The 23,507-nt window shown below is 40.6% G+C and overlaps 1 protein-coding gene across 1 annotated transcript in view; it reads left to right on the forward strand.

The window, feature by feature from the left end:
* LOC148059619 (cadherin-4-like) overlaps positions 1-23,037 on the forward strand; it is an 87,185-nt gene extending 64,148 nt beyond the window's left edge. The window contains exons 9-14 of the mRNA XM_087781935.1: positions 6,023-6,165; positions 12,617-12,856; positions 13,594-13,830; positions 16,300-16,439; positions 16,519-16,683; positions 19,633-23,037. Coding sequence (XP_087638061.1) covers positions 6,023-6,165; positions 12,617-12,856; positions 13,594-13,830; positions 16,300-16,439; positions 16,519-16,683; positions 19,633-19,839 — 1,132 coding nt within the window. The 3' untranslated portion in view covers positions 19,840-23,037. The remainder of the gene's footprint in view (positions 1-6,022; positions 6,166-12,616; positions 12,857-13,593; positions 13,831-16,299; positions 16,440-16,518; positions 16,684-19,632) is intronic.
* Positions 23,038-23,507: the final 470 nt, after the last annotated feature.

The raw sequence follows: 23,507 nt of genomic DNA on the forward strand, positions 1-23,507 counted from the left end.
TTAAAGATTTAATTATTTTTAAAGTGAGTTTTTTAGGTTTTTCACTAGTACTGAATGGTTCTCAGAAGCAATACAATTGGAAATTAAACCTTTGAAGCCATCCTTAAACCAGAGGAAACTGCACAACCCCACTAAATGTTATACAATTCTTGGCAATTTCTTGGAGAGGAGTTTGTATCAAAAACTGCGTATTACAGTATTGATCTGTTATCAGGTAAATAGTGGGCCAGTATCGCTGATACAGATGCCTTCTCCAATTTCCCCACTGTGGCTAATATAAAGGAATATCATATTTAACTAAATGTTAGTAGGACCTTGAGGTGTTTTTAATGGTATTTCAACAATTTTTATTGATAAAACCTTTTGACAGGTGACTACAAAACACTTTAATAGCACAATATTTACATGATAAACAAAGTGGAATACAGTAGATTGAAAATAAATGTATTATCTTAAGAGTAGCAAGGAAATCTACGATAGAAAATAAGCGATCTGGGAGCCTGGGTCACATGTAGGTGAACACAGTTGGGGATCTGCTTGGAGGAAATTAAAGTGAAGTTTTGATCGCAACATGAGAGTGATCCAATACCAAGGGATTATTGGCAATATTGATCCGCACAAAATATCTTGTTATTTACCCACCAATTCCTGATGACAATTCTATAGAGATTCATGCATCACATGCACTTCTCTTAATTAACTTTTCCCTAAACTTTTATCTAAGTCCGTCCCACCTGAACAACACAGATGTTTCCACCTGTGAGCCACTTCACTGAATTCCATCCATTCAAATAAGCACTGAACAATTTGAATGTGATTTATTTTTCCCTGCTTCTCACATTCCTGAAGAGGATGAAAGCTCAGATCAGACAATTTTTTTAATTATTTTTTTTTTATTAAATGGACAAATCCAAATCTCTGTTCACTCTGGAAATAGCAAATCCACCACCTCATTCATTCCCACACATCTGGATCGGATCAGTATCGGGCGTACTGCATGACTCAATTTCCATAAAAGCTATCATCGACGGACTCTGAAGCAGGGACACTAATCACAGCTGTTCGCCTCTATCACTTCAACCTCATTATTGTGGAGGGATACAGACAATTTTTGGGGGGTGTTTCAATTCTTGCCAATCCTTAAGAACCTTCTGCAGATGTGCGACGCTCTGGCTTGTCAGACTTTTTTCAACACAGATGCCTTCAATCGAACGACAAACCGACACATTTGAATGAAAGTTGGGGAAGATATTTCTGTTGACACTTCATATAAAGTGGAATCCATGTCGCTTGTCTTTGCATATCACAGAGAGGAGAAGGTAGAAGAGGGAAAGGGGGGAAGAAATGTAGCAGAAAGAGTGGAAAAGGAAGGTGAGAAAAGCCCTGAGGGATGATGGGAGGAGGCAGTCGGAGCTCGCGGGTCAAGGTTTGAGCTTGACAGGTGCTCATCAAAGAAGCGAGGGATTCAAAAAGTCTTGTTGGTGATTCGAGGGATGTAATGTGGACATGGTCGAGGCGGGAAGTATGGGGGGGGGGGTTTAGGGAGGGGGGCCCTTATGCATCACCTGTCAGGCACCTGACCAGTGAGGTCTGAACACAGAACTGGATATTCTGGCATAAATGATTACCCAAACCACCTTGGCGCAGCAAGAGCCATGCATTTTTCATCCTCAGGGTCGGGGGCTTGAAAAATAAATGTCATGTGTCTCCATGCTGCTTGCTGAGATCACTAACCTGCCAGGACTAATCATACATCCAGCTGTAAGCCGCCCTCGCTCGACTCGCCAGCCTTTTGCCCAGATGACAGGAAAGAGTCTCGGGTACAGAATCAGAAAAGTAATACTGCAGGAGAATTAAATGCGAGGCGGTCGAGTTATGATCTCATCACAGGCGTGTGTGGGTTGATTCAATGCTGAAGAAACAATAATTACTACAGTATGAGGAATCATAGGTACAGTCAGTCAGACATACAGACGTATAGATTTTATTTGCTCTTGCAATATTTACCACAACTATTAATATTTTTCTTCTACATATTTGTCAAATATCCCTAAATCAACTTGATTTTCCGCGTATTTCTTTTTTCTGTCTTTTTTAATCTCGATTTTTTTTCCTATACAGGTTAATCCAAACATGGGTACAGCACTGCTCTGTTGTGGGAATATGTATTGGCAAAGTCTGACGATACGATATAATTACGATACAGGGGCGACGGTACAATATTTTGCGACACTAGGAAAAAGGATATATTTGTAGTATTGTTCGAGTACTTGACTCTGGTGTTGCAGAATTTACAGACCACATGAATCTTGACAAAGTTGTTACTGCTTTTATCTGTTTTGAAACCAAAATATCTCCAAACATCAGCTTTAAAAGCTGCTAGAGTCGACTGCTGTATCCTCTTGTCCTCTGTCACTGCCGGGATCTCGCAAGATTTTAATGTATCTTTAGCTGCAGAGGACGTAATGACTGCTGCCATGTAGTTTAATTGCAACTCAAAAATGAGCACTGCAACATTGTATTAAACTTTTAACAATAAAAGAACCATCATAACACATGGAATATACGTCATAAGAAATCGATACAGTGCTGTCGAATATCAGTACAGTATTGTGGAAAAGAATGTTGTGGTATACCGTCATACAGATATTTTCCAAACCCCACTACTGCGTTGTGTTGGGTTTAATAAGGAACAAACTTTTTGTTTTTGCATTTTTCTAAGAAGAATCAGAAGTTTTATCACTGTATGGCCATTTATAAATTGTGTAAAGCTTTCAACAAGACTGATCTCTCGACATAATAAAATGTATCATAAGTAATTTGTAATCCATGTAGCGAGATTTATAAGTGTTCACCATCAACAAAGAGTATAGATTTATTTAGAGAACATTTCAAACCCTGATAGTAAAATTAATCTAAATAGACATTAATAATAAATTGGTAATAAAAAATGTTTTTCAAAAATTGCTATTACAGGTTAGAAATATGAGTTAATTATCCAAAGGAAGCTTGTGTCTTTTTTGCAACAAAATGGAGGAATTTTCTAATAAAAAGTGGTGCCATTTATTTTCTACCTCAATTTCCCAAACATGGCTTTTAGAGTTCATGAATTGGGCGGAACAACAGAGAGCGTTCCCGGCCGCAGAAGGTTAAGTGGAGTCGTGCAGGTTTGCTGAAAGATATTTTTTAATATCGGAGACTGGACGGAGCGAACCATTAGAGAATGGTTTCTGGAAAAATACATGTTCAGGCTCCAAAAGCAACATTAGTCTAAGAAGAATAAATCTACGGCAGCAAAAACTGAAGATGCTTCCATTCCGACAACAAGGACGCAGGGGATGAGGATTTGCGCCAAAAAAAAGAAGCCACTTTATTATTTTTCATATAAAAATAATAATCCTTAAATGCACTTCTGAAGTCCTTCACTTATCCAACAGACCGCTGCTTATTTACTTCATCGGCTGCCAGCAGATGTAATGGCGCCGGACAGAAGCCTCTCCTCGCTGTGAATACCTGTGTGCTTTCATCCGGAAAGAGACAGACATTTCATGCAGCGTGGCAGGAAATAATGGATTTGCTTGGTATTTCATTGCCTCTTATTGAGGACAGAAGTAATTTCACCCCGTCCCTTTTTTAGGGTCTGTTGAAGCAATGCTGGGAGCAATCTATTTTGATACAGGACAGCAATGGGTATCAATCTATTGTCAGTAGGATTTTACACCACATCACTCAGGGCAGCTGCTGGGTCTGGATGTTGTCTCGCGTTTCCTCCCATCTCCGGGCGACGCGGCTCATCTTTTTATCCAATCTGCTCGCCGCGGTGATCCCGCTAAACTGATTGCGGTGATTTAGTTGCCCACCAGTGGCCGCCGCAAAGCCCTCCGAGTGTGGGAATGTTCTCCTCTGTGATCTTTCTTCCTCGCGCCGTTCTTCCAGCCCGGATCAAGCCCACCTCCTACTGGACACATCCCGTCTCCGTTGCAGCGACGGACGCTTTCATGTTCAGGATTATCTCTTGGCTGCAGGCACACAATTCATGGAAAATGAAATATATCTGTACGATTCTCTGTTGATGAGGAAAAAAAGAAACTAATCAGCTTCTGCAAAGAGGCCTAGACTTACTTCTCCCCAGCTATAAAGTCCTGCTCTTTCCTAGCGGATCCTGAACGCATCACTAGAGCCCAACCACCCAGCCGAAAATAAAACCCTAATATGGGCCACTTGTACCCGCAACCTTGTTCTTTCGGTCACTACTAGGGTTATCACAAGAACCGATTCTTCAACAAGCCAAAAAATTATCGCAGCTTGTTTTTGTACCGTTAGTACCGAATACACTAGTTCTTGGTGGAACCGTCCAGTGAAGTATAGACGAAGAAAAACCTCAAAACAATGGCTTCTGCTATTTTAAGTTTAAAACAAGGCTTGTTGATAAAGTCAGGGTCACATTTGTAAATATGAGATTTGATATTCGAGGCGGATGAATGTTGAGTAATTATAAACCGTTATTGTTTTTTTATTGTTATTATATTATTATTATTATTGTTTATTGTTACCATTAGTGATGTTCTGATGAAGCTTCATGAAACAGTGTCATAATGTTCAGAGTCCACAAGATGGCGGTCTCTGCACTATTTTTTTTAACTGTTCCAATGAAACATCACATTATTTTTAAACTGATGGCACCATCTACTGACCTCTAAACAACATGACACTGTTTCATGAAGCTTCATAAGCCCACCACTACTACAATTTTGAAGTTAAAATGATTGATTGTTTGTTTTACTTAATAAAGTTTTGTTGAGGGTCCTTTTTTTTTTTTAAATCTTGTTATTAAAGTATCGTAAAGATTTTCTTGTATTGGTAACGACTACTGGAATTTTAGCATTACACCTTAGTCGGTACCATCGTTTGTGACCTTAGGTGATTGTAGGGATGTTGATATAAAGCTTTGCCTTTTGGCTCAGCTCTGCTCCACTTGGTAAAGGATCTCAACCCCAACCCAGAAAAGTAACCCCACCTTAATTTCAGATTTCAGGGGTGCATTTTTTCATTCCTGGCGTTTCACAGATGGTTGATATTCGTACATTTTGTTCAAAACATTTCTTGTGTTATTAAACGAAGCATATTAAACTCGCTTTGATGCTGGAATACAAGCTTCAATTATGATACTTTCTATAGAATCTATAGACGACATAATGAAAACGAATCTTATTTGTAACAGTAATTGAATAACTGTAGCGCAATATAGCAAGATACGACTGTAAATATGTAGATCCTGACCTTTGCCATGTTATGATTAAGCTTTTAACTCTACACAAAAACACCTTAGATCGAAAGCTCAACACAATTCAATAAATATGAAAGCCAGGTGGAGGTCACCAATATTTCAATTTGCATGCCACACTGACTTCTGTAGTGAATAGGACGCTGCGTAAAAGGGCGTCGGGGTCACATGTTTAAGGTTGTTGTTGCACATGTCTGAGAGTGAGATCACAGCTCGGAGCGGTGGCAGTTGATGAACTCTATCACAGGAGGGAATGGAAGGAGGATGAGAAGATTCAGACGGGGATAAGAAAATGTATGAATACAAATCACAGCGGGATGAGGTGAGGCCGGGGAGGTTGAGGGAGATCAGATAGAATTGGAAGTGTGGAGGAAGCCAAAGTCGTGGAAAAAACAAGAAGAGTTAAACCAGAGGGAGGTTTTGGATTCAATCCTAGAGATGAACCTCTGGCCCTTTTTTTATCCAGACGAATGCTAGCGCACTGATATAGTCGTGTGTCTGCAGGTGGTTTCCTCCATTAGACAGGGATGCATAATGTTGGCTGTTAAAGCCTTAACAAGAAACATAATTGACTTTCCTCTGACACAAGTGAAAAATGAGGGGGGATTACCTGCAGCCTCAGGCCCCGACAAGTCAATGAAGATTTGAACGCTAAAGGTCAAGACGATTATATAACCACAACTATACAAACCATTCCTGGAGGCACTTTTTTTTTTACTTACTCCTGTTTCTCTTCAGGTACGCCAAGCTGAACGACCCTGCGGACTGGCTGTCAATCAACAGGACGAACGGACAGATCGTGACCACAGCGATCCTGGACCGCGAGTCCTCGTTTGTCAAAAATAATATATATGAAGCAACGTTCCTGGCGTCAGACAGCGGTGAGTCTGATCTTGTTGTCTTGTCTCTGTTGTCCTCTCGTCTCAATGCTTGTGTCGGTCAACGTCAGAGAAATAAGTCTGAGTTATTCAGTCATTTAACCTTATTTTTTTGTATTTCAAAATATTGTCATGGCGATCTCAGTCCACAACTTAGCCCCATGATTATGCTGACAGACCATAACTGAGATAAAGTGCTTTAAAATAGAAACACTGTCTAAGTTATTTCATTATTCAAACTTATGGAGAAAAAAAAACACTGTTGTTTAAATAGTATTCATTTCTTCAAACACCATTAAAGCATTTCTAAATTCACATTTGGAAATGTGGAGTCAATATAACACTGATGGGATACGCATGATCCCCCATCATCCTTTTGAGTCTGTAATTTTGGGATAGATTTGTGTTTTGATCTTTGGTAATAAATATACTAGTGGTGATGCTACAAGTTAAAGCTGTGAGTGTCTTTCTATGTCACTGCAACAGCCCGTTTTTAGGATGTCTTAGAGCCCCTTAAAGTGATAGTTCACCAAAAATCAAACTCATTTTCTACTCACCCTCGTGTCGAGTAATCTGTTCCTCTTAGAGTTATTTGTTCATTTTAATGTAGTGACTGGAGCTCAGTTGTCTTCGTCTTCATCTACGTCCAAAAAGACAATCTTTAAAACGTCCAAATACTTCCATACTGCTCGTCTGTAACGTCCATCTTGAATTGAAGCCTCCATATGTGGAATTGTTCCAGCAAAAACCTAGATAACTCTGTATATTTTAAGTTTTTTGTAGCAGAAGATTCCACTCTTTTAGCTCGTGCTAAAAGTGTATCCTCATTAAAACAAAGTGTTTACGATGATGAGCCGGTAGGTTCCACTAAAACGACCTTAACCCTTGCGTCAGGGGTCAACGTAACCCGAAGGCCTGAAAACAAATACGTGTTAAGTATCCCTTGTGTGTCAAGGTCAGCGACCTCGCTGGCTTCCGGAAATACATTTGCAGTGGTGGAGGTTGTTCACCCTGAGCTAACGCATGGGTTTAAATATAGGTTGTTTTATTATTTTTTTCCGGAACATTTTCTCATGTCAAGGTGAAACAAGATGGACGTTACAGTAGAGCAGTATGGAGGTATTTGGATGTTTTTAATTGTCTTTTTGGATAAAGATGAAGACAACTGAGCTTCAGTCGCTACATTAAAATGAACAAACATTTTTGTCTTTAACTCTAAAAAGAGACAGATGGATCTAAAAAATAAATAAAAGTTTAAAAACAAGTAACAATGAACCACTATAAAAACTAAAAGCACATTTTCAGTCGCTCGAGTGATAAATTGGATTCCCAGTTAAACAACAAAGCACACGTCAACATTTCTTGAAGAATTTTGAAGGTTATAATCATTTGTTTTGATCCCAACAGAGAACACAAAAGCAAAGAAAAATGCTCGTAATGTTCAAACTAACCTGAATATAGTTGTTTCAATGTCCCAAAAAGTCTTAAAATCATCTAAAGTGACAATTTTTCACAAAGAATATTCCTCATAAATATGTATTTATCGATGGACTGCATAAACGATTGAACCCAAGTAAACACAGCGGCTCTTCCAACTCCATTGACAAGTTCATAAAATCTAATCCGCGTCGCGCGGAGTGGCTGTCAATCAGCTTAAAAGATCCCTGAAAGCAAACAACCCGGGCTTTAAGTGTCTCCGTGCAGATGTTTTTGTCGACAGCTGAATGTGATTATTGTGTTCACACCTGCCCAAACAAATTGCACCAAGGGGGAAACAAATCAGAAATGGATTTAATTGGATTAAAAATGTGCTCGTTTGAAAACAGCGCTGATCCTCAAAGCTTCTGGCTGGAAAGGGAAAGCACATTAGAGGCTGCATACACTTAAATTTCATTACGCTCAAAGTGTGTCCTTGAGTGGGACAGCTCTTTTTTACAGGGCCGATTGCAGCGAGTGATGCTGATGTGTGTTTGTATGTTACTGACTTGAGTTACTAAGAAGTGACCCAACCCCTTTTTTCTCTATATGTTCTCTAACAGTCATGACTCATGTAGTAGTAGTACTTTTTTTGACACTAGGGAAACTAGAAACGTTGTTTTGACTCCACAGATTGGGCCTTTCAGAAACGGAAAATATTGAACAAAGTTTAACCAAAAATAAACTTTGATTTCAAAATTCGATTTCACACACAGATGTTAGGAGGTACTGCCTGTATCAATGTTTGTCACCGCATGTCATCCATCCTGGAAGTCTCCACCTCCAAGGGACTCGTTGTATAAACAAAGCGGGTGAGATTACAGTTGGTTGGAGGTGAAGATCATTATTACGTGATAATGGACTCCGCTTTTGTAACCTCTCGTTCGCCGGGATGTCAGACGGGGGAGAACTTTATAAAGTAATAAGTTAAAAACATGGTCATGATGAGAGACTTACTGCTTCTTGGAGAAGAAGACTTCAGGGACAACATTTGAAACATGTGAGTGAGTCAGGAGAGTCGTGGTTCCACATTAGTTGCCTTTTAATGTTCATAACTGATCAGTTTAGTCACTAGATGACATCGTTCGTTGTTTTTGTTGACATGAGGACAGACTGTCTTGAGAGGATAAGTTCTAACTATTTATTTGTTTATTATTATTTAATTCCTTGATGATTGAGAGACCAGAAGTAGACCAATATACCCACAGAATCTGCTGTCAAACTAACATTTACTAACATCCACCTGTAACCAAGGCCTGTTAACTGATCATCAATAAAGTTAATGAATTCCTCTACGTCTGAATATCGTTGTTGGCAAATTTGCTTTTAGGATCCTGATTTTGGTTTTCATCATTCATTAATCACTATTCAAAAAAAGACATCCATGTCACCTCCAGGACTCTTTGGTACCGGGTAGTTAGAGCAGAAGGAGGCCTCTTTACTAGTGTCAAAAAAAGTTTTAACCAGAAAGACGATGTCTATGAAACATTTATTAAAGAGTTAATATGATTGTTATTGACTTTTAATTACTAGAGGCTTGCTTTAGTATCAATATTTGTCATCTTTCATAGTCTTTAGTTAAAAAAACGTCAACCAACAATACGTCCTAAAACCACACAGAAATACTGATTTGTCCTCACTTTACTTCATCAAAGTCTGGTGGCTTAATTTTGAGATAATCTTTGAAGGTTTTATTGAAACAAATGGAAAAAAACGCCTTCGTCATCGCGCTGCCTTCGCTTGCATCTCTATTACAATAACCCCTAGATTTGGCTCCGTGTTCTCGTGCGATCGTGCCAAGAAAACCAGAAGCCAGCCATTTCTCCATGCGTGTTTATGTTTGTGTTGCAATCTGACGATGTGGGTGGCGCTGGAGTGCCAGCTGTCATCGCGCGAGGAGGATTATGTTAAGAAGCGGCGTGACTCAGAAAGTGCAGTCGCTGACAGGCGAGCGTCGCCAGAACATCCTCGTGTCGACACTTAACCGCGACATCAGACCCTCCCGACACGTCCATTGTCTCCTGTCACACCTTCGCCATTGTCCGCGTGTTCCTCTGTCGCTTGTTCTTTGACTGCGCCTCACATCTCTAATCCCTCCCCCAAGAAATGAAATATTTAATACAAATCCTTTGTGAGGAATTTGGACAGATAATTATTTATTTAGCGGGTTTAAGCTCACATAATTCTGCTATCAACAAGGACAAGCTGCTTCCACATGTCCTCCGTACATGTTGGGATTAACAACAAAGCAGACAAGAGTGTCTTTGCTTTTACAAGTGTGAAGACTGGGGTTTTTTTAAAATGGCGTATTAGTGAGATTTGTCTCTCATCTCGCAACAACAGATCTAAAGACCGCTCGTGACGGAGAGAGTGTAGATATTCATCTCGTGTCCTTCTCTGCGAGTTTGAGGGTCATTACCACGACCTTCTACCTCTTCTTTGCACGATGAATACCGGAAAACCTTTAAAAGCAATGTTCATGTTTTCTCGTGAACTTGTCTGGATTTAAATTCTAAAAGAGGGATCGCGTCAAAGCCTGTTCGACACGTGCTGCTATCAAGACCGTCCAATGTCTGCGGGGAAAAAAAATCCCCTCCAGCTTTTCCAGATGATGCGGTTCCATTCACTCCAGCTTTCTCTCCGTCACTGGGAAGATTCACACCAGAGGGAAGTGTCTAGGATGAGGATCAGCTCCTCTAAGTGTATTTATTGCCAATATTAGTGCAAGGTTCCACCAATTGGGAATTTTCCTAGGTCCATATGTGCAACAATAAACATAAGAAAATAACATCTTCAAAGATAGAGGTTGGAATGCGTCATCTTTCTAGTCGATGCAATGATCATTTAATCATTTTATTATTAAAAAATGTTATAACACTCAATTTAAAAGTTAACGTTCATGCTAATCGTCAATAATATGGACACGCTTTGGTTAGTAATTGTAGATACAAGTAGAGTTTCTCCTGTGCCTATGTAAATTATGTGTAGTAGAGTCACCGAATGACAGCAGAAACGCCAAACTAGACAAGGTCCAAGACTCTTTTCTCCAAGAAATGAATCCAAACGCGTCTCTTTCTCAAACTAAAATCCCATTTAAAAAAACAAGCGGGTGTAGAAGACAGGAGGGAGCAAGGTGCAAAATCCTGGGTGCAAAATCTGAGAACTAACACAGGAGGGAGCAAATTCAAATCCATAACTCAAGAAAAGAACCTAGCAAAATATTCTTGATCAAAAAATATTTTGTCAGGCGGGTAGAGCAAAGCAAAGTAAGACTGTACCAGGTAGTTCCTAAAATGTGCTGACAACGACCCCCGTCCCGTCTTCCACCATCTGGAACTATAACATCGAGATGTGTAATGTCAAAAATCGGATGATTTTATTCAATTGGTATCGGAATAAGTATCGTTCAGCAACCGATATCTGACTGAAGGTATCGAAAATCTTCTATCGAAACCCAGCTCTAATGTCAATAATGAAATTAGTGTTTAAAACACTATACAAAAATGTTTTAAACCAGGAAGTAGATATGTGTTTTATTACCGTTAATGTCCGCAACTTTTTTTGACTTTCCGGATTTGCCACAAACTATGTCAAGACAACTGACCAAACCTTTGTCCCTGGTAGAGACCTTCCTACTTTCTCTGTGGTATAATTGCGGTGGTCCTTAACCCCCCGGTCTGGGGACCAGTACCGGTCCCTGAGGCATTTGGTTTTGGGCCCCACAGAAAGTCAAAATGATACATATAATTTCTGTCACTACTGTCTTTAAGATGTTTTTTCAAGATGGTATTTTCCCGGAAGTAACATTAGTCTAACTCTTGACACGTGTAAACGATTGTTTCACTCGATTTAAACTAGTGAAAATGATTGAAACACAAACTTTATATGATTTATTTTTACTGTTTCTATCTCAATGTTCTTCGGTAAAGAAAATACAGACATGAAAGCGGTCTGCGGTGATAAATAGGTTGGTACAATGAATTCAAACTCCCGTCTCTATTTCATCGTCATTGAACCTCAAACTGTGGGCGAATAATAACCATCTAGTACATTGATAAATGGTCAAATTATCACGTTAAATTAAAATGGCTGTGTTGGCGTCTTGAATAAACAAGCGAAATGGGAAACAATTTGTCTCACCTACAGCTAAATCCATTCATAACAAGCGGCTCCTATTACACTATAACTACAACCTTTGTTTATCTATTTGAAGAGGAAAAAAAAGTCGTCCACTTGGCACTGTTGCAAATAACCTCACGCACAAGGTTCCCTTTTTCTAGCTCAAATTAATTGTGGATTTCCCAGCTTAGCATAAATCTCTGTAAATGACACTGTCTTGTTATTTTTTCTGCGGTTGGCCCCTGAGGGCCAGACGATTATAAAAGTCTCAGCCAGTTCACCGGGCTCAAGATCGTACTTGCCAAGAGTCGACAGACACTCAATAAACAAGCTTTTTTAAACAATGAAGCGACAAAACCTGACACTGTATGTACATTTTATTTATTTTATTTGACCTTGTATTACAGTGAGGCATGCAATCGATAACTGACAGATAAATGAATTCAAGTAACAATCTTTGTTAAGTTGTTGTTTGCGTCACGATAATGTAGAGACACGCGCTCGTCTGATTGTGTTACCCTCATGCTCCCCGAGATCCTCCCTGGGTGTTTGGGTGATGCTCCGGATTCGTCTGCATGGCTAAAAGAGGAGCCCGAGAGCACAACTGTCAAACCTATTTCAGTCTGGGACAGAAAAATCCCACCTCAGCTCCGCCGCTGCCGTGTCTATAATATCACTATTGCGGATAAACAATGTATCTCCCGCTCTTTTACCGTGTCTCCACATATTATTTTTCATTATTTCCCTCTGCTGCCTTCAACTCCTCTTTTCCCCTCAATCGTCCCTTTTACCGCTCGCATCTCCTCCTGTCATCTTTCCCTCCCGTCACAATGTTATTTTCTCCTCTCTCTGCTCCCAGGCTCCCCGCCAGCCAGTGGCACCGGCACACTGCAGATATATCTAATAGATATTAATGACAACCCACCGGCGCTCGTGCCCAAGGAGTCGCAGATCTGTGAGCAGATGAACAAGAACGCCAACGGTGTCAATATCACCGCGGCGGACGCCGACACGGACCCCAACGCCGGACCCTTTGTCTTCGAGCTGCCCAACTTCCCCACCAGCATCCGCCGCAACTGGACGATATCTCGGATCAACGGTGAGGGGGAGGCGCGTCGAGAAAAGTAACAGTTGTTACCCGATTAATATAAGAATTGTATTAATACAAAACTCTGCAGCAAGAATTCTGACCTGCTCTAGTAGAAGAACTCACATTTCTCAGATCCTTAAAACTCTGATTCTGGCTGCCAGTTTCTTTCAGGATCAGATTTAAAATTCTGGTTCTTACTTTCAGAGCTATTCATGGTCAGGCTCTTACTTCCATCATTGATCTGATCCAGACTTGCACCCCAGCTCGGGCTCTGAGGTCTGTGGATCAGAATCTACTGATGGTTCCTGAACACACTTCTGGACCAGAGGAGAGAAATCCTTCCAGGCTGTTGCTCCTAAGCTTTGGAATGATCTTCCTCTGCCTCTGTCTTTGATGGATCTACTTCAAGAAAACATAAACATCTTTTTCATACAGTTTCTACATTTAATAAACAGCAATTACTAACAAAAAAAATGAAAAATGTAATTTTGTACAGTCATTTTCTACCACTTTTTCTCTTAATCGGGGGTTCGCCGGATGCTATCCCAGCTGCTTAGGGCGACAGGAGAGGGACACCCTGGACATGTTGCCAGCCTATAACAGGGAACATGGAGACAAACCTCAAATTACTCAATTTAACTCAGTTTTTTTGGACTGTGGGAGGAAACTGGAGTGCATAGAGTAAACCATACAAGGGATGTAAAAATAATATTGCACTTGTTTTATTGTCTCTCTTACTTCTACAGGCAACTATGCTCGTCTGAGTCTGCGCTACCAAATATACCTGGAACCCGGCGTCTACGAAGTCCCCATATTCGTGTCGGACTCCGGCAACCCACCGCTCTCCAACAGATCCGTCATCAAGGTCAAAGTGTGCCCGTGCGACCACAACGGCGACTGCACCACGGTCGGGGCGGTGGCGGCCGCCAGCCTGGGCACCGGCGCCATCATCTCCATCCTGATCTGCATCATCATCCTGCTGTGTAAGAGTTCCATCCACCATACAAGCGTCCGGAGGGCGGACAGAGATTAGATTCATGAGCCAAGTAAACTCATCAAACCCTGACAAGTTTACGTCTCAACAACCGGAGCAAGAGTTTGTATAATAGATGAGCGGGTCGAGTGAAAAAGTTTCTCTTTTGTCTGCAGGGGGAAGCTTTTAACTCGTGATCTATAGAGGGAGATGTTGTTTTTCGACATCAATAAACTTTCCTAAAGAGCAGAAATCTTGTTTAAATGTTGAAATCGAGGCCATAAAACCCTGAATATAGCTCATTCTTTTTAGTGTTTCTTTGCCACCAGAATATATCTCGCTTCAAATTGACTTTAAATCGCATATCTCAGTCCTCGTTTTTGACCAACTCAAGGTTCCGGCTGCAGCTTCGTTTTACTGAGCAGAATAAAAAAACATTGTTGTTTATTTAAATGCGACGTGTAATAACTGCGTCGTGATAATGGTCACACCTGTCTCACCGTGGACAATCGATTAACTCCGCCGCAGTCAAAACAGCCAGACCTCCATGTTTTTGTCAGAAAAACAATTATCGCCCAGTTACCTGGAAAATTGCCTAAAAACGGTCGGGAGAAAAAAAACAAAACACAATCTTCTCTCACAACAACAACAATTTATCTGTTTTGTGTTTCATTGCAGAACATGACTGAAGTGTAACTCGAGTCATCATTCTTTCTTATGATTTGAGCATCACATGAAGGGAATAATTAAATAAGGAGAAGGACAAGGACATCTGCTCTGAAACACACTTCAGCATTAAATTAAAATTTCTCCGTATTAGATGGGTGTTAAAGAATCAGTTCTATTAATGGATGTTTTTCATCAAATGTTCTTATGGGCCACTCGGCTCCTTTTAAGCCTCCCGGTCGGTACATAAGGCTGTGATCGCCCTTTTAATGGCACCGTCAGTCAACTCCTCTCTGACCAATAACATGAAGGTGTTATCAAGTTCTTGGTTTCTCCTTAAGAGTTTCAGAACTTTTTTTGACCATATTTGAGGAAAATGACATCATAGCGAGAGATATCTCAATCCGAAATTCAAAATATTAAGCTTTCTTTCTTCAGTGTTTAGGTAACTTTATTCGCAAGCTCAATAGGTTACTCAGTTTAAAGCCCATTAGATACTGAACATCATAGAAAGTTCTTTATGAATAAGAACCATTTTACTATTCGTCATAATAGGGCGTACCTGCTGGCCCATATGAATGGGGTGTATTTACGATTAACAATTTGAATGGAGCGATAACAGCCCCCTGGTGTACACCGCAGATCAATTTACAAATAATCTGGATTACCCAGGGAGAAAAAAAGGAATGATTTTGCCTCTGCTATCTGCAATTTACTTCAACAAACAATAGAAATTAGATATGGTATAAACCATTGGGCCCCAACCTACTACAAAATATAGGACCACCATTTTTTTGGAGTAGCTAAATAAAAGATGTATGTTTTCTGTTGTTATATCCTACACTTTTTTTTTAAGTATGGTTTGAAAGATATCAACATTTTGGGGACTAAAATTATATTTCATTCATTTTATGTACCGCTTTATCCCTATTTGGGGTCGCGGGGAGACTGGAGCCTATCCCAGTTTCATTGGGCGAGAGGCAGGGGACACCCTGGACAGGACGCCAGTCTGACTCAGGGCACACAAAGACTCATACCTATGGACAATTTCCCCAAGTTCTCAATCAACCTCTGTATGTTTTTGAACTGTGGGAGGAAACTGGAGTGCCAGGAGTAAACCCACGAACATACAAACCCCACACAGAAAGGTCACAAGTTGGCTTTGCCTAGAAGCGAACCAGCAACCTTTTTGCTGTAAGGCGACCACCGCGCTAACCACTGCGCCACCATGCGCCCAAATTATATTTTATACAATCCGCAAATCACTAGTTATTTGGTTAAGTGTTGCTTACTGGAAAACAATACAGCTTTAAGTTTAGTCACCCGTCTGATCGTCCCATTTTTTTTGGGCTACAAACTTCAGAGAAGGCAAAAGTTATGTGGACCTTACAGAAAAAAAGTTTGGTTTAATCCCACCCTTTACTTCAGGGGTGGGCAAACTCGGTCCTCAAGGGCCGCAGGGTGTGCAGGTTTTTGTTCCAACCGATCGAGCATGCACATTTTAACCAATGAGGTTTCAGCTGAAACAAGCAACACCTGACTGACAATCAACTGATTACACTCCTTAGACACCTGATTGGTCAAAATGTGTCCTCTTGATCGGTTGGAACAAAAACCTGGTAACCCTGCGGCCCTCGAGGACCGAGTTTGCCCACCCCTGCTTTACTTGTATACAAGTAAGAAAGAAGAACAATACAGAATTTACATGTCTGAAGCACAGAGCTGTTAGTTCGCTGTTATCCCTTCTATTCCATTTACTTTAGCTCAGAACTTTCCCATTATTCTCACAATCGATGCACCTTTTCTTCCACAGGTATGGTGCTGCTGTTTGTCGTGTGGATCAAGCGCCGAGAGAAGGAGCGTCAAACCAAACAGCTCCTGATCGACCCCGAAGACGACGTCAGGGACAACATCCTCAAGTATGACGAAGAGGGAGGCGGAGAAGAGGACCAGGTGAGATCCCTGTGCGCACATGAACACACACACACATGTGTGAGGTTGTGTTCACATCTGTATTCCTGTGCCGGAGCAGGACTATGACCTCAGCCAGCTGCAGCAGCCCGACTCCCTGGAGCACATCATCAGCAAACCTCCCGGAGTCCGCCGGGTGGATGAACGACCCATCATCCCGGAGTCTCAGTATCCAATTAGACCTGTTGTTCCTCACCCTGGAGACATCGGGGACTTCATCCATGAGGTGAATCTCTACTTCCTGATCACTGGAACAAAGTTTCAATTATTGTTACAGCTCACTCACTGTGCAGTTTATATTCACTCGCACACACACACACACACTTGGCACGCTGAGGCGAGGAAATACTGATTGACAGACTTGTGACAACGCGTTCACACTCCAGAGCTGCTGGCAGCTGTTCGGCTTTGGTCCACCCAACCTTGACACACACACACACACACTCTCACACATACACACTGGTTCTCCACGAAACATGCACTCACCTAATCGCGCTTCAGCAGTCTGGTAAAACACATACAAAACAAACATTTGGAGCTTTTCCTCCCACCGTACCCCTGAGGGTTCCGACATTTCCGATTTCTCTCAGCAGCTTCTCTTTGTATTCCAGTCAAGTGGATGAAGTCCGTTTTCATCCAACGCCTCACCTGCAAGTCCGTGGGCCTCGTTTTGTCTCAGAGAAACAAGTGCTCTGCTAAAAAACATCACAAGATTCATCTTTTTTTAGGCGCACTGATGCTAAATATTGATGGAAGCGTGTCAGGAACGGAAGATTTTTTGACCTGCAATCTTTTTTTCCGAGTGTTTTGACTGGATGTCCTTGTTTTTTAATTAGTTTTCGTTTTCTTAGGGTTTTGTCAAAGTAGCTGATCAATGAGCCTTTTAAAGAAGCTTGTGTCTTTTCTATTAGAGCTCACACATTTTACTAGGAAGGATCCAAAATTCTTCACTTTTTTTTTCTTCTTGGATATCTTTTATTTATTGTTTTAAAGGGAAATGTACATTAATTTTCTGAAGACTGATTTCCTAATGTCCTTTTTCGTCAAACGCAACGTACATGTAGACTAAATTTCATAAAATAACAAAAACACAATGAATACACTCAAAGAAGAGAAGGAAAACCAGAATCCAAAATCTATAATTGTCCATTTGGGAATTAAACAGGAAAAAAACAATACAACAAGGGAACCTGGAAAACATAAAAGAATATACGGTGGTCAAAAAACTTGCGAATCAACAAGAATAAACCTAAAAACTAACAGGAACATCTAAAGAGAGATTTGAGAAAAACTTTACAAAAGCTAATTTTGATCTGGGCTGGTAAAAATACGGACCATGGTTTCTGATGAGCTAATAGTCACCTCAGGGGAAATAGGAAAGGACCGATGAGGAAGTGAAAGAAGAAAATAAAACCAAAATAAAAGTGGAACGTGATCCACCAATGAATTTTGTTGAAAATATGAATTTGATCTATTTTTCTTTTTTTGTATATCGATGTTTCGGTCAAGTACCTAACATATTCCTCCCTTTTTTAAATCACATCTTTCATTTGTTTATTATTTATTTATTTCATTGTTTTTAAATGATGCAATCTTCTTCAATATTATTTATTAAATTTGTAAAAACACAAAAAGTCAGATATGAGCCTCAATCTGAAAACAAAAAAAGAAAACAAAAAGTACTTGTACATGCCGTTTATATAGTTGCTTTGATTGCTTATTCTTTATTTCCTGTTATTTACGACCAATACTAGTTTTAAGTATTTAAATTTTTCAATAAAATTAGAAGTATTTCATGAAAATCGTTCACATATCAGCTGATGGCATCACTCTGACCGTACAATATTTCATATTTGTACTTATGTATATAATATTAATTTGCACTGTGTTTTAATAAAGACAATTATTTATTTTTTCATTATTATGATCCATATTCGTCCTGATTAACACCAACAAGATGACGTGTCAGCAGAGGCTAATCCGTGTGTCCATGGTCCTTAACATGCAGCCGTGTTATCGCCTCCCATGTCGCTGCCACTCGTCGCACCTGTAGCGAGGCTACAACGTGCCGATAGTGATACTTGCTGACTCGTGCGCTGTAGCCACGTCCTGTGAGTGACGCTGTCAGGAAGCTGTCTCTGCATTGTTTCGTGGGCCTCGGCTCAGCAAGACCTCTTTCCGTCAATCCAGGAGACGGGTCTCATGGTGTTCTTTTTTTTTTTTTCTTTCTTTCTCGCGGGCAGCATGAGGAAAGTGAACTCAAACTGCGACACAACAGAGATGATGACTGAGAAGAAGCCAAGTTGTGATAAATTCCTTCTATCGACGCTCAATTATCACAAAGGTTTTTAAAGGTCACACGATGATTGGCGTTTCTTGGGGTATTTTCCCGACTTAATCGTGATTAATTGCTTCACTCTTGTTCTCTTGTGGCAGAAAGTGTTGAAGAACTAACGTACTGGACTTTCATTTGATATGATGGGGTTTTTTTAAACACAGGAAAATGGTTACAGTAAGACTTTTGTGAGCGTTTTAAATCCTCCACTGCTAGTTTAACCTTGTACCTTTTTATTACCAAAAATAAAAAATAGCTGTACAAGATTCAGACTTCATAAAAGAGTCTGATGAATCGCAGTTTGAACAAAAGAGCTTCACTTCATCAGCGAAAAAGGGGTTGCAGCTCAGAGAAAAGTCAAAGAAAATGAGAAAGACATTTAATTTTTTACTTGTGGTGACTTTTATGTACAAACCTGCCTTAAAAAAAGCCTTTATTTTATTTTATTTAATTACACTCACTCTTATTTGAAGGGCAACTTATATAAAAAATCCAACTTTCCCGACTGACTCACATGTATTGATGCTATTACTTTATAAAAGTCGTGTGAATCGTCTGAAATCTCGGCGAACGAGAGGTTACGAGAGCAGAGTCCATAATGACCTAAAAATGGGCTTCACTCCTCCTCCAACTAGCTGTAATCACGCCCCGCTTTATTTATACAACGAGTCCCTCGGAGGTGGAGACTTCCGGGATTGATGACGCTCAGTGACAAACCTTGATGCTTGACCAATCACAGCAGAATGGGTGTGCTTATTAAATATCTGCTATGTTGAAAATAATGACGATTCGGTAGTTGACTCTTTTCTACGTGATCCTGATGAGTATTTCCTCCTCCAGGGTTTGCGAGCGGCCGACAACGACCCGACGGCGCCGCCGTACGACTCCCTGCTGGTGTTCGACTACGAGGGCAGCGGCTCCACCGCCGGCTCCGTCAGCTCCCTCAACTCGTCCAGCACGGGGGACCAGGACTACGACTACCTCAACGATTGGGGTCCCCGTTTCAAAAAGCTGGCCGACATGTACGGAGGAGGGAGCGACGACTAGATGGAACCCCCCCGCCCCCCGCCCCCCCGGCGGGTGAACTGATGGCCCCGTCGGCCAGCCTGCCACGCTCCGTCCGTCAGAACAGGGAGCTGAACATTGAATATATATTGAAGACACTGAACCACGATCGACTCGCCGCCGAGCGACACCAGTCGGTCGTGGGCGCTCTTTAGCCGGGCTCTGACTGACACAGACGCTCTGAGCTGCAGGCTTTTTTTTCTTATTGTTCATTTTTCTGTTACATGTGAGCCGCTGTGAACTTTGTCTGATGTTTCCATCTCCTCTTTTCTCGCCTTTCTTTACAGTGAAGGTTTTTTTTTCTTTTATCGTCACCCCCTCTGCCTCCTAACTGAAGCTTTAGCTTGCTTTGTTTGAGTGGAACAAAAGTGGAAAACAGAGGATGGAGATTGAAGAGTCGGCCCTGCATGGAGGTTACTGGCTTTTTCTTCGTTGAACTTGAATTACTTAGAACAGAAGCACTGTTGTCGAAAAAAGAAAAGTGCCTTCAGTGGTGCGTATTTTAAGTGGCTGCCGCTATCTCAGGATTGGTTGGCGTCCTCTGGCCTCCGGCGCTCCTAACATGACCCCTGACCCTTTAATTCAGACGTTTTCTTCGCGCCTGCAGGACAAAGGAAACACAAAGTATTCGAAAGCCGGTTCACCTGCAGTCGATGAGAAAAGAAGAAGCGTGGATCCGTCACCGTGGATGCATTTGCAGCTGTGTTTGTTTCGAATCAAATAGTTTAACCGGCCGCGCAAGTTGGCGCCGTGACCCGCGGTTACGCGCTTGACATCCAAAAGCTGGAATCAAAAACCGCTGTTCGACTCAGATTTTCTTATTGTTAGAAATTGTTATTGTTAGTCTACAGCTGAAATTCTCTATTATGGTGTTCAAATGGTCAAAAATAACACGATAAATCCCATAATGCACTGCAACAAAACCAAGAGTTAATCCTGTTGGCGCATTGGCGAAAACATGTCTTTTTAAAATATGGAATTCCATGTTTTTGAATCGTGGTTCGTTCCCTATTTGCCAGGTGTCTCTAAACGCAGCACATTAAAAGGAAGTATATTGATTTATTGAGAATATATATTTAGTGGGGAAAGCCTGCCAGAAATTAACACAGCTGTTTAAGATTTTCTTTTTATTCATTTTGTCATTCCATCAGTCATTCGGTGTCTATTTGTTTTGAAACTGAAAGCCATTCAAAAGCCGACTATTTGAGAGCGTACAGCCATACTGTCAATGTTCCAAGTTTAACCTCCTCATTTTCTGCAACGACACCATCTCGCGCGGTGTTTGACGACTTTTGCAGTGGTTCAGGTTCAAGTGCTTCCAGCATCAGTTAGGAGGAGGGAAATATCGCAAAGGACTTAGACGGACCCCTGCAGAACTCCCGAAATGAAAGCCCTGTTAGCAAAATAACTGAATTATTCTCTTTGCTATATTTGCATATGAGAGATACAGTTTAAGCTTTAGGCTAGCACCTACTATAACATGATACCATGGCACAAATTATATTATTAAATTATTTCCCTAAATTCCTTATAATAGTAAATAAAATAATGTTGGTGCTAATGTTGAGATGAATTGAGTCAATTGTTTCTCAATTGAAGAGAATTATTCTGTTATCTTGTTCCCAATAAAGATGCTATTTGTTTTAATTAATGAATACATTCTGAAGAAATTGCAAGAGTACGAAAAAATATACGTTTAAAAAATACTTTTAAATGCAAATGAAAGGGGATCTTAATATTAAATTGTCAAAAGTAATTTAAAAATGACTTTGTATTTTTTGCCTTTAATTCTGATATATTATTATTCTTATTCGGTTTTTGTTTCCAATAAATAAACAAACAAAGGTTTTGGTTTGAATTGATAAATTAATTTTAAAGAAATTGCCAAATAATAATACTTTGAAATGAAGTAAAGGGAACGTAATAATAAATCTTAAATAGTAATTATGTTTTGAATTCTGATTTTATTATCATTTTATTTTATTTTTCTTGATAGACCATAAAATTGACTTACCTTTCAAGTCATTGAATCAGAATTTGATCATATATCTGGTACTTTAACATTCCTATTTCATCATTTTCTCTGCAGATATTCTGTGCTATGTTGCAAAACGAGCGATTTATTTGAAACCGAGCAGCGAAGATTGAAGAAAAACTGATGCTGGTTGCGCACGAACCACGATTTCACCACCTCTGGTCAAACGTTGTCAACACGCCAAGCGAGACCTGTACAGTCGATTCTAGCACACGCCTCTAGGCCTTACTGTATATTTACACGCTGTACATAACCGGGTGTTCCTTTTGAAATCGGGTGTCGCTCCACTTCAGTGGCCCCCAGTTCTGAGACTTCAAGATCCCCGCAGACGTTCAGTGCCAAACACAGAGTCTTGTGTATTCGGAAAAAGAAGCGCCGGTGCCATTACAATATTGAATGTTATCAATGACTTACTATGACAAACTGCTACGGCTCATCTGTGTCCTCCATTAAAGGCCATTTGTGAGGAGAAATGAGAGATTTCTGGTGACAGATGTGGTCCATTTGTCTTTTCGATGTTCTTTCGCTAAGGCGAGGGAGGGGGGGGAGGGAGGGAGGGGTCGGCGAATGATTGAACGAAGAGAGACATATCTCTGCAGTAGACGGTGGCTGACGTGACTCAAAATGTACATAATGTAAAATCTGCTTGAAGCTAATCGGACCAAGTTAGGGCGAAACTTGCATTGTACAATTGAAGCTTTTTTGCATGTGTCTATTTTATAACAAGCAGGCGAGTTCTATTACAACCAGTATGAAAAGATCTTAAAGGTTTCCCTGTGACCCGCATGACCGGGGTCCCAGTTCCAGAGGTTAGTCTGGGTGTACCATAGATACCAAGTTGCAAACGACAAAAAAAAAAAAGAAGAAAAAAAAATTGCACAGTTATGAAGCCTAAAGATTTCTTTTGTAAATTGTTGACAGCACAAATATTTTGTATTGTTGTTTGTACGGTTTTGTAAGAAAAAATATGGCGAAAAAGAAGAAGAAAAAAACTAAAAGGTGAGTTTGTTTCGAGCGTGTTTATAGTGCCACAACAATCTTGGTTTCCAAATACTGTCCATGCCTTGCAGATGAACCTTGTAAAGTAGAGACGCTGAGGTGGTGACTCGGCATCATGTGTTCAAAATAAAAATGTCCCCTTCCTTCTACGACTTCTGTCTTCGATGATGAGGTGGATGTGGAGACTTCCTCGATTGATGACCCATGGTGACAAACCTTAATGCTTGAGCTGAATCTCTGAATAGGTACAAAAAACGACACTTCCCAAAGTTCACCGGAGCTGTGTCTCAAATCGCATACTTGCGTACTTAAACTTAGTATTTTTAGTGTATAAGTGCATCTCAATTCTTAGTATGAGAATTGTAGTGCGCCATGCACACTAAATTAGCGTACTAAAACGCCCACAAAACTGAGTATGGATCATGGACACTTTCTACCCTAAACGCCCGCCATCTTACAGACGTTGACGTTCTAAACTGAAGTTACGTCACTACCACTGAAATGGAGCCGACAAGAGAAAATGTAAGTTTTTCCATTTCATATTTTTCGTTTCTCATATTTCTTGATCCAAACTTGCAAACGTGCTGCCAGCAGGTGTCGTTGATAGTGTTTCTAC

The sequence above is a fragment of the Callionymus lyra genome, chromosome 19 (genome assembly GCF_982586985.1).
Source record: "Callionymus lyra chromosome 19, fCalLyr1.hap1.1, whole genome shotgun sequence".
Lineage (NCBI taxonomy): Eukaryota > Metazoa > Chordata > Actinopteri > Syngnathiformes > Callionymidae > Callionymus > Callionymus lyra.